Here is an 11,977-nt window from a genome sequence, read left to right as displayed (position 1 = left end):
GCAGGTCCGCGGGGCTGTCTGCCCAGACTGTGCCCCAACAGAGCCCGGGCTGCATGCGGTGAGCACGGCTTGTGTGGCGGAGCCATGTCGGGCCGGGTCACAGGCGGCAGCCCGGGCTCACCCAGATGGGCAGGCAGGGGACAGGGGCCGCGTCCCAGCTCTGCCTCCAGCGTCTCGAGTGTCCACGGTGTCCACGGTGACGAGCAGCGGGTCTCAGGTCTCCGGGCGGGGTGGCTCCCGCACGCGTCACGCGCCAGAGCCCCCGGAGGAGCCTCGGCTCTGAGTTTCCAGGGAGCCCAGGGTGGCGGCACCTTAGTGCCCTGTGGCCCTCGGGTCGGCAAACGCGTGACACGGAGACCCCTCATCAGAGCCTCGTTCCCATCGCAAAACGGGGCAACAGCCCTGCTGCCTCCCGGGCCACTGCGGAGACAAACACACACAGACGTGCTTTCAGCTGTCAGCAACTGACACACAGAAGCGTCCAGAACTGGAGATGGACAGGGGTGCTTGGGTCTCAGCAACTGGCAAACGGGCGCACAGGAGCCAGCCTGCCATGCTGGGGGCAGGGCCCCTCCCCCATCAGGATGCTCTCACGCCCCCACAGCCTCCCCCGGGGACACCCTCTCGTGTCCCCCGGTGACCCCAATGACACGGCTGTCCAGGACCAAGAGGTTTCCTGGGAGGTGGGACACCCCGTGCGGAAACCTGGACAGTCCAGACATGTCCCGACGCTGGGTCATCCTCCTCCCACAGAGGGGAGGTGGGAGGTCACGGGGTCACCAGGGCAGGGCTCTCGAGGGGGCACCACCGACACCAGGTGCTCACAGCATCCTGACACGGTCGCCGTGGCTGCAGGAGAGCAAGGCCCTGACTTGCCCACGCGTGGCGGTGGGGCCTGGCCTTGGCAGAGTCGCCCTCGTGCCAGCTGGCACACCAGCCCCAACACGCACACCCAGCCCCAACACGCACACCCAGCCCCAACACGCACACCCAGCCCCAACACGCACACCAGCCCCACCACGCACACCCAGCCCCAACACGCACACCAGCCCCAACACGCACACCAGCCCCAACACGCACACCCAGCCCCAACACGCACACCAGCCCCAACACGCACACCAGCCCCAACACGCACACCCAGCCCCAACACGCACACCAGCCCCAACACGCACACCAGCCCCAACACGCACACCCAGCCCCAACACGCACACCAGCCCCAACACGCACACCCAGCCCCAACACGCACACCGGCCCCAACACGCACACCGGCCCCAACACGCACACCCAGCCCCAACACGCACACCCAGCTCCAACACGCACACCTGCCCCAACACGCACACCCAGCCCCAACACGCACACCAGCCCCAACACGCACACCCAGCCCCAACACGCACACCCAGCCCCAACACTCACACCAGCCCCAACACGCACACCCAGCCCCAACACGCACACCAGCCCCAACACGCACACCAGCCCCAACACGCACACCCAGCCCCAACACGCACACCAGCCCCAACACGCACACCCAGCCCCAACACGCACACCCAGCCCCAACACGCACACCAGCCCCAACACGCACACCAGCTCCAACACGCACACCCAGCCCCAACACGCACACCAGCCCCAACACGCACACCAGCCCCAACACGCACACCAGCCCCAACACGCACACCCAGCCCCAACACGCACACCCAGCCCCAACACGCACACCAGCCCCAACACGCACACCAGCTCCAACATGGGGACATCGCACCCACTTGGATACAGCTGCCCAGCCCCAGCAGGGATTCGGTTGCCGTGGCAACCTCAAGACCTTTGAAAACCCGCTTCTTCCAGTTCTTCCTCTCCCACCACCTGCCACCCCTGGGGGTGGAGGGAGGAAGCCGTCCAGGGCCCTGGGGGAGGGGCCCAAGCAGTCTGTCCTGCCACACCTGCCGAGCACACGGGGATGGGGACAGAGGGGACCCAGGCCCCAGTCCAGGACTCCACAGAGGGCTGGGCAGGAAGGACAGATGTGTGTGACCTGCAGGGCCTGTGGCCACAAGGGCCAGGACGAATGGGGAAACGGAAGCCCCTTCTGACCGTAGAGTCTCCTTTGCTTCCCAGACCTGAGCCCCGACTCACATCTCTGCCCAGCTCAGCCCCTCAGACAAAAGCCCCCACCCCAGACTCTGGAAGTAGCTCCCGCCGCCGCCTGGCCAGCGGTTCCAGGCTGGGCAGAGCTGCAGTCCTCACCGGGGCCCGGGGTCGGCCTCAGCCCCCTCTCCTGACCACTGCCAGGACGGTCGCAAGAGGGGCCCTTCCATGACCCTGGACAGAGGTCCGCCCCAGCCCCAGGTCCGGCCCAGTCCGGGCTCCCAGCACTGAGCCTAGGCCCTGGCGCTCAGTGGGGCCCAGCGATGTCGCTTCCCAGACCATTGGTGCACAGCAGCAACGGAGCGAAAGTGACGCCAGCGCAGCCCCACCAGCAGGAGGCCCGAGCGGGTCCCCAGGGCTGAGGCTGCCTCCGCCCCCGTCCTGGATCAGGGCGAATTCCCCACCGTGCAGAGTTCGGAGATCCAGAGGGAGATGGCACAACAGGCCCAGAGGGTGGGTGCCGCCCCCGCCCCCAGGTGCAGCCTCGGACCGGCCAGGACCGGGTCCTGCAGGTCCCTGAAGCTGCACCGACGCCCCTCGGCCCCCCCCCCCCCGACCACGACCTGCTCGCCGGACGCAGGGGCCACAGAGAGCACGAGGGCAGCAGACGGAGCCCCCCCAGCCGCCGGCCCCCCTCACCGCCCACCCAGAGCCTCTTCCAGGCTCCTCCAGCAGGGGGCCCCGGGCACAGGCCCCCCAGGCAAGAGGCGCCCCTCAGGCTCCGGACCTAGGGAGAGAGCTCAGAGCACGTCCGTGAGACACGCATGCAGGAACACGTGCAGCCAGCGCGTGCAGGCCCGAGCCGGGGCGGGGAACGGCAGCGACACGTCACGTGTGTGAATGTGTGTGGACCGTGTCAGCCCGGCAGGAGCGAATGGGATGGGGCATGTGAACACGGCACATGTGGGTGAGGTGCCACGAACACGGGACAGGAAACGCATGTGGGACAGTGAACATGTGGCCACGGGGCCCCACCCCTGCGCTGAGCAGCTGCTGCTCTTCCTCCTCCTCCTCCTCCTCCTCCTCCTCCTCCTCCTCCTCCTCCTCGCCGAAGCCCCCCCACCGGTCCCTCTCCAGCCACCTGCCCCCGCCCAGCCTCTCCGCGAGCGGCCGGGAGACCCTACCCCGCCATCCACACGCTACAGCGTCAGCAGGACACGGCAACGCACGGCCCAGGATTGATCTGGACACGCTCGTGCGAATGTGGGGTGCACGTATGTGACTGTGCCGGGGGGGGCATGTGTGCGTGTGCTGGGGTCTGTGTGCAGGCGTGTGTCTGTGCATGTGCGTGTGCTGGGGTCTGTGTGCAGGCGTGTGTCTGTGCATGTGCGTGTGCTGGGGTCTGTGTGCAGGCGTGTGTCTGTGCATGTGCGTGTGCTGGGGTCTGTGTGCAGGCGTGTGTCTGGGCATGTGTGTGTGCTGGGGTCTGTGTGCAGGCGTGTGTCTGGGCATGTGTGTGTGCTGGGGTCTGTGTGCAGGCGTGTGTCTGGGCATGTGCGTGTGCTGGGGTCTGTGTGCAGGCGTGTGTCTGTGCATGTGTGTGTGCTGGGGTCTGTGTGCAGGCGTGTGTCTGTGCATGTGTGTGTGCTGGGGTCTGTGTGCAGGCGTGTGTCTGTGCATGTGTGTGTGCTGGGGTCTGTGTGCAGGCGTGTGTCTGTGCATGTGTGTGTGCTGGGGTCTGTGTGCAGGCGTGTGTCTGTGCATGTGTGTGTGCCGTGCGCAGGACACGCGCACTGACCAGGCCAGCTCCCTCCTCTGAGCTCCGGGTCGGCGCCAGGCAGGTAGAAGGCGAAGGAAACGGGCCGGGCCACAGGCTCCCTCACCACTGGGAGCCCCTCATTCTGGCCCTCCCAGCTGCCAGCCTGGCTCTGTCCCCCCTGCCTGGGAGCCCCAAACTGGGGGATCCGGAAGACGGGACCTGCCTCAGCCCAGCCCCCTCTCCTCCAACCTGCCACACTGCCTCAGTTGCCCACGGAGGGAGAGCCTGGCCCGAGGGCGACAGTCCCGGCCCCTGCAGCACCCAGGGCTGACGCCCACTCCCCACAGCCCCAGAAGCCAGCCGGGCCCTGCAGAAGGACAAGGCCCTCCGGCCTGCAGGGCCATCTCGAGGCCCGGCGTTCCTGTCTCAGTCCCAGCGACTCGGCAGGAGCCAGGGACGGAGTCGAAAGCCCTGGGACTGAGGCGCGAGTCAGCCCTGCTGTCCGGGGATCATTTGCAAGAACACACAGCCCGAGAGGGACTGGGCTCGTGGTCCCCGGCGGGCACCGGTGGGGGCACCACAGGGCACATGGCCTCCTGCCCACCCTCATGCATGTCCACGAGCGCTGAGCGCCCACTACCCCTCCCACTGGGATCACCCCCACTCTGCCTGTGATCACGTGACCACAGCTGCCTCCAGCCTGGGGACCGGCGAGACCCCTCGGCCCTCTCCTACCCACAGGGGACTCTCCAGCCACGCTGAGCACCAGGTCGTGTGCACCGAGACCACCCAGAGACAGGCTCAGTGACGCCTCCTCAGCAAAGCCCCCTGGGATTGAGCCGCAGGTGGAGGTGGGAGGGCCTGGAGGCCCCGGCACAGGGCGTCCTGGTTGCTGGGGCAAGGAGGAGCACAGCCAGGGCCGGGAAGATTGCCCCTTGGGGCCGCCCTCCTCTGCCTGGATCGATGGGGGGGGGGTTGTGGGGGAGGAAGCAGCGAGCGGAGCAAGCGCCTCGGTAATTGACTCAACCCACCCCAGCCCCGAGACCCAGCCGGGCCTCCTTCCTGTTAGCGTGTGCAAGTCACGATGGAAGCCGTGCACACAGTTCCCCGAGCCGGGCCCTGCCGCCCACACGCGCCACGCAGGGTGGGGACACACGGGCAGGGCAGGCACAGCCTTAGAGCAGGGGGTGCCGCGCCCCAGCGGCTCTGCCAACCCCTCCCGAAGGCCTTGGTCACGGTGCTGCCTACAGGGTTTGTCCTGCCATCCTGACCTCCGACCTCCCTGCCCCCCACAACTCCCCAGGGCGGGGCCCTGCAATGGCTCCTGCCCCGGCTTGCTCAGCCCCTTCTGCCCCCGACCTCTGGCCTGAGGCCCTGGCCTCCCCCAGTTGCCCGGCCTCCCCTGCCAGCCTCCCTGCTGTTTCTCCCCAGCCCCTCCCTCTAGACACCCTGGCCTCATTCTCCATCCCCCGTCTGCCTCCCCGCTGCAGGGTCGGCCCAGGGAGAGCGGTTTTCCCTCTCTGTTCCCTGCTACATTCCTGGGCAAACATCTGTGAAGCTGGTGAAGGACTCAGGGCCTAAGGCCGGGGTCTTTGGGAGGTGGCTGAGAAGCCCCCGCAGGAAACGCTCTCACCTGCCCTGAGCCCAGGGCCTCCCTCCCCCAGCCACTGCCTGTGGGCCCGGCCTGCACGGGAGGGTCCGGGAGACAGAACCCCGAGCCAGGGCCTCCCCGGGACGGCCCAGTGCTGGCTGGCCGGGAGAGGTGGCAGGTGCCCAAGGGCCTGGTGGGCGTCCTGAGTCTCAGGGTGAGAAACGGTCCCTCCCAGTTTTGCAGATACATTGTGTTTTCTGCCTCCCTGAGAATCCACCTCGAATCCCGAATCCCGAATCCCGGGGGAAACTGGCCCTGAATCACTGTCACTTTTCTCAAGAGCGAAGCAGCCCGCTTACCTGCTCAGAGGCGGCTGGAGCCGGGGCCTTCTGCTGGCCCCAGTGGCCTGTCCCCAGGAGCGGGCGGGGGCAGGGAGCAGGGCAGAGCCCACCCCCTACCGCAGCTGAAGTGGTCAACATGCACCCAAGTGTTTTCACCTGTGTCTGTACGGCCGCTGCGTGTGCGGGCACACACCTGTGCACACGTGTGTGCAGACCTGAGCCGCGGGAGAGGTGGGGGGCGGGGGCGGCTGCCACACCCTCCGTGCAGTGACGATGAGAACGAAGCTCGAGCTCGCCCAGTGCTCCGGCCGTCTGGGGTCCCGGCACTCACACACCCGGGCACAGTCCCCGGGCTTGGCCCTCCAGCACACGCGTGTGGTCTGCCTCCCCCCCAGGTGCCTGTGAGAGCCCCCCACGCAGCCGTACACTGACTCGTGCCCCCGTCCCGGCACCCCCAGACACGCGGGGCACCCGGGCCCCCCACCCTCCACCAGACGGAGCTTAGCACGCTGCCTCCCTGGCCTCCCTGTCCACACCCCAAAGATGCCGCTCAGGGTGATCTGAAAAGGCCGAGGAAGAGACGCGGGAGACGGGAGGGACGTGGGGACCAGCCCGGAGCAGAGCGCAGCTCTCACCGCCCAAGCTGACTCGCCCGCGGCCGGCGGCAGCTCAGGGCGGGCGCCAGGGTGGCCCCAGCAGCCTCTCTGCAGCCTCTCGCGGGGGTCCGCGCTCCTCTTTCAGCAAAAGACAGAGGAGAAGTGGGATTGTCTGTGGCCAAGTTCTGCTTCCACCTGACGACAAAGAGACCCCCAGACCCCACGCTCAGCTAAGGGCACACACAGACCACCTCAGACACGGTGCCGAGCCCACCGCAGAAACCCCCATTCGGGCAGACCCAGGCCCACACACGCACACGCACCAGGCACACACCACGCACCCGCACGGGGTCAGACACGAGACCCGACACGGCTCCCGTGTGCACAGGTGAGGGTGCCCAGGGCCACGTCACCCACAGACAGAGGCACCGACGCCCGCGGTGCCCGCTGCCTGCAGACCTGGGCACAGCCCGAGGCCCCGGCACGGCGTGCCTTCCTGACACGCAGGCACACGCATGCACAGCCCCGGACACGCCCCTCAGCCCCCACCGGGGAGTCCGCCTGGGTGAGTGAGTGCTGAGACCTGCGACAGCCAATCGCAGGCGCCACTGCAGGGTGGGGGGGGGGCGCCTCCTGGGGCTCCGCGTCAGCGAGTGGGACCCACCTCCCTCCCTCACCCGCTGGGAGCCTCCCGGGGAGCCAGGGAGCCAGTGCGGCTGCGGCAGCCAGGCAGGTCCTGGAAGCTCCCCCAACCCCGGGCGGGCAGCGCAGACGGGGACCCCAGCCGGGTGTGTTGGTGAGGGCCACGCCTGCCCCCACACCCCTGCCACCGCCTGCTCCAGCCACTGCCAAGAGCACACCAAGGCCACCAACTTCTGGCCACGAAGCCCCGACAGGTCAGTGAGAGAAGAGCAGGGCACGGGGGGCCACGGGGGGCGCGAGCTCTGGGGCACCGGGAAGGAGGCATTTGGGGTCCGGGGCTGCAGATGCGTCGGGAGGTGCGTTTGCCCGGGGACCACCTTGGTTTAGTTTAGACGGCGCCCTGGGGACGGCCAGGGCCGCGGTGGGTGGGCACATTCGAGTCCCCTGTTCCCAGGAGGGTGTGGTCAGCGGGAGGGGCTTTGGGGAACTGACCTGCCCAAGTGCCCCCCGGAGGAGGGTGCAGGAGGCCCCCCCGTGCCCCACCAGGCTCCCTCCAGCCCCAAGGCCACGTTGGACAGAGTGACCCCGTGTACCCTTGACCTGGCAGAGTGGCCACAAGCCTTGCCAGAGAAGTCGGGGTGGCTGCTATTCTCATGGCCGGATCCCGGAGTTTCTGGTTGTTTCTTCCCCAGAATCCAGGCCGAGGCGGCCCCTGCCCGGCTCCGAGGCCCCCTGGCCTGCCGGGGCACCAGGCGCCCGCAGCCCCAGCTCACGATGCAGGCCACCGGGCACCCGGGACCCCCCGACGGCAGAGGTGCCCCCTTCCCCGCCGAGACGGGCGCCAACGTCTCCCAGGACAACGGCACCAGGCCCAACGCCACCTTCCCCGAGCCACTGCCCGCCCTGTACGTGGTCCTGCCCGTGGTGTACTCCACCATCTGCGCCGTGGGGCTGACCAGCAACACGGCCGTCATCTGCGTGATCCTCAGGGCGCCCAAGATGAAGACGGTGACCAACGTGTTCATCCTGAACCTGGCCGTGGCCGACGGGCTCTTCACGCTGGTGCTGCCGGCCAGCGTCGCCGAGCACCTGCTGCAGCACTGGCCCTTCGGGGCGCTGGTCTGCAAGCTGGTGCTGACCGCCGACCACTACAACATCTTCTCCAGCGTCTACTTCCTGGCCGCGATGAGCGTGGACCGCTACCTGGTGGTGCTGGCCGCCGTGCGGTCGCGCTGCACGCCCTGGCGCACCTGCCGCGCGGCCAAGGTGGCCAGCCTGTGCGTCTGGCTGGGCGTGACGGTGCTGGTCCTGCCCTTCTTCGCCTTCGCTGGCGTCTACAGCAACGAGATGCGGGTCCCCAGCTGCGGGCTGAGCTTCCCCCGGCCCGAGCGGGCCTGGTTCAAGGCCAGCCGCGTCTACACCCTGGTCCTGGGCTTCCTGGTGCCCGTGTGCACTGTCTGCGTCCTCTACGCCGACCTGCTGCGCCGGCTGCGGGCCGTGCGGCTCCGCTCTGGCGCCAAGGCTCTGAGCAAGGCCCGGCGCAAGGTGACCGTCCTGGTCCTCGTGGTGCTGGCCGTGTGCCTCCTGTGCTGGACGCCCTTCCACCTGGCCTCCGTCGTGGCCCTGACCACGGACCTGCCCCAGACGCCACTGGTCATCAGCGTGTCGTACGTCATCACCAGCCTCAGCTACGCCAACTCCTGCCTCAACCCCTTCCTCTACGCCTTCCTGGACGACAGCTTCCGCAAGAATTTCCACGCCGTGTTCCGGTGCTGAGGGGCCCGAGCGCCCCCGCCCCCGCGGAGCACCCTGCCTGTCCCCAGCCCCGTCTTGTCCTCTCCACACAGAGAGCCTCGGAGACCGGCCACCAGACCTGCAGGACAACCATGTCCCGTCCACGCCCCTGCTCCCTGGACAGCCCCTGGGTGGCACAGCAGGGACTCGGGTCCTGGCAGAAGGTCCCCACACGGCCGGCATCCTGGGCCACCCGCCCTCAGGGCGACGGGCAGACAGACGGCCCCCAGGCGGCGGACGGCCCCCCAGACATCTCCCACGTCCTCTCCGGGACCCGAAAGCCCCAGACACAGAGGTCTTGGGGGGAGGGAGCCTGAGCCGTGACCTTGTCCTTGAGCACTGGGGCCACAGGCAGGACCCCTGGGTCTCCTCCAAGACGGGATTGGCAGGTGACAAGCGTGGGCACCTCGGGCAGCAACGCTGGCATTGCGGTGGTGTGAGGCTGCACACGCCAGACGAGACACGAGACCCGCTCTCATCTCCCCAGGAGGCCCGTCTCCCCCCGTGCTCCCGCACCGTGGCCTGTGGCCTCCTCATGGTCTGCCCCAGGACGGGGGGCCCTTCTGCCGGAACCTCGGGGCCACCACAGTCTCGGGGCCATCTGTCACCGGAGCCCCTCCCTCCCCAGGTGTGGCCTGGGCCTGGACTTAGCCGGCGGGAGCTGGGTGCCGACACCCCGGGGCGCAGGGTCCCGCAGCGCAGGCTGCTCAGAGGCCGGCGGCTGCCCGTGGGAGAGGCCAGAGGCAGGTCCTGGAAGACCACCCAGGTGTGCCGTGGCCAGACCCCCTCGGACCCCCGGCTCTCGGCTGGTTCCAGCCTTGCTGCGTGGCCAGTTGCCCGGTACGGTGTCCGTCCTCGTGACCCAGAGCGCTGACCAGCCCATCCAGCCGGCACGCAGGACCCACCCGTGACCTCCCCACGAGTGCCTGCCCGGGCGGCTGCCCACCTGCCCCGCCGCCCACCCCAGGCCGCGTGGGCCCCGCCTGCTGAGCCCGGGACTGCGGGGGCCACAGCACCGCCCTGCGGTCCCCTGCCTGGCCCGGAACAGCCCAGGTGCCCCCGACGGCAGCGTGTTCAGCACCTGCTGCTGCACAACTGACTTCTCCAGAGCTGAGCAGCTTAAAACAACCTTTATTATTTCACAGCTTCTGCGGGTCGGGGACTGTGAAATGGCTTGTTTGGGTGGCTCTGGCCCAGGGCCGCTCGTGAGATTCCAGTCGAGACTTTGGCCAGGACTCTGGTCAGCCACAGGCCGGGCGGGGCTGGAGGAGCCGTCCCCAAGAAGGCGTCCGTGACACGGCGCTGGCAGGAGCCTCGGCCGAACACAGGCCCCTGGCGGGGCCGAGCGTCCCCAATGCGGGGCCGAGCGTCCCCAATGCGGGGCAGAGCGTCCCCCTCGCGGGGCTGAGCGTCCCCCACCCGGGGCTGAGCGTCCCCCTCGCGGGACTGAGCCGTCCTAGGGAGCCAGAGGGAGCCTCAGGCCGTTGGTGACGAGTCTCCAGAGTCCCTCGCGTCCCCAGCACCACACTCTGTGCCTCGGAAGCAAGTCGCCAAGGCCAGCCCCACGCGGGGGCTGCGGACTCTGAGTCACCACCGGCACCCACCTCCGCAGGGACAGGGACGGCCACTCCTGGACCCGCTTCCTGCCGCTGCTGCCGCAGTCACAGTCACACCTCGCAAAGCCTCATTACCACGTCCCTGTCCCTGCCAGCTCCTTGAGGAGAGGAGCTGACACTCCGCCTGCGCCTCCGACACCTGGCGGGTGAGAACGTCTGTGCCAGGCAGGTGTGAGGCGCAGGGAGGTGTGAACACAACAGGGCTGAAAGGCCGGAGGAGCAGGGGGGGCACCGGGCCAGGAAGAGGCCTCGGCCCCCAGGCCCCTCTGGCCCCAGCAGGACAACGCAGCAGGGACGGTCCCACCAAGCTTCCTCTGGGAACCAGACCCGTCCCCCCCCAGCCCCGCAAGGGAGCCCAGCGTCTTCCCCTGGGACCAAGGCGGATCAGGCACAGCCACGTGGTCCCCGGGCCACCCCCAGCCAAGGACAGAGGGGGCCTCCCCCAGGGCCCAGCAAGGCCCAAGGACTAGGGAGCCACAACCAGCCAAGAGGGAGGGGAGGGCCAACCTCTCGCCAGGGTCTGTGCCCTGCACCGAGGACTCCCTGACACTGAGGGGCACAGGGCAGGGGCCCACGCTGGGGGGCTCACTCTGCTCTGCCCCCAGCTCTGGGAGAGCCTGTCCCGGCTTCCAGACCCCAAATCTCACGGCCACCCCCACCGGGACTCTCAGCGGGGCCCGCCCGGGGCCACTGCGCCCCCTGGTGGGCAGAGTCCAAATCAACTGGTGACCCCAGGCTTTCCTGAGGTGGGGTGGGACCCCTGAGCCCTCGGGACCCCCCCACCTTCCCCCACAGCCCACAAGGAAGGCTCCACAGTCGCCTCGCCCAGAGGAGGAAACCGAGGCTCGGAGAAGCCAGAGGACTTGACCAAGCCCAGCAGCAGGGGATGGGGTGCAGGGCAGGGAGAGGGGGCACAGTCCTACAGGCCCCACCCCTCCTGCGGCCCCTCGCCCCTGCGGGACCTGGCTCCTGGCAGACGCCAGCCGTGGGGTTGGCGCTGGACCCACCCTGCGGGGACGGTCCGCAGCCCAGGACCCCACCTGGGGCCTCCCCGGCCAGGACCACGGCGTCCCCCGGGCCAGGGGCACTGAGGCCCCCAGGGGGCCTGTCCAGCCGCCCACATTCTCCCCCGATGCTAAACCTTTGCTTTCACAGCAGTGTCTGCTGTGGACAACGCCTGTCCCCCCAGACCCACGTGTTGAAACGCTGACCCCCTAGCGGGAGGGATCAGGAGGGGGGCCCTGGGGGGTTAGATCATGAGGGTGGACCCTCCTGCGTGGGGTCGGGGACACTCCGGAGCCGGCACGGCGAGAAGACGGCCCTCCGCGAGCTGGGGCAGCCCTGGCAGACGCTGAGCCCACGGCGCCCTGCTCGGGGCTTCCAGCCTGCAGGACTGCGGGGAATAAAGTCTGTGTTTCCAAGCCGCCTGGTCTCTGCCGCTTTGTCACGGCAGCCGGGGTACGAAGGTGCCCATCCTCCAAACTCGCACAAAGCCAGCCCTGGAGACGAGCACTGGGACCCGAGCACTCCCACGGCCCGGGCAGAGCGGGGCCTGGACGGAG

At 68.9% G+C, this 11,977-nt stretch overlaps 1 protein-coding gene across 1 annotated transcript; it reads left to right on the top strand.

Annotated features, from left to right (window-relative positions):
* The first annotated feature begins 7,779 nt into the window (after positions 1-7,779).
* Positions 7,780-8,781, top strand: NPBWR2 (neuropeptides B and W receptor 2). The gene has a single exon (XM_069496427.1). The coding sequence runs from the start codon at positions 7,780-7,782 to the stop codon at positions 8,779-8,781; it is 1,002 nt and encodes a 333-aa protein (XP_069352528.1).
* Positions 8,782-11,977: the final 3,196 nt, after the last annotated feature.

This window comes from Eulemur rufifrons, chromosome 20, assembly GCF_041146395.1.
Source record: "Eulemur rufifrons isolate Redbay chromosome 20, OSU_ERuf_1, whole genome shotgun sequence".
In the NCBI taxonomy this organism is placed as follows: Eukaryota; Metazoa; Chordata; class Mammalia; order Primates; family Lemuridae; genus Eulemur; species Eulemur rufifrons.
The sequence above is the reverse complement of the archived record's forward strand: the minus strand, read 5'-3'. Positions and strand labels throughout refer to the sequence as shown.

What these genes read in the sequence shown, in the direction of transcription:
- NPBWR2 (XM_069496427.1), top strand. Translation starts at nt 7,780, where the DNA reads ATGCAGGCCACCGGGCACCCGGGACCCCCCGACGGCAGAGGTGCCCCC.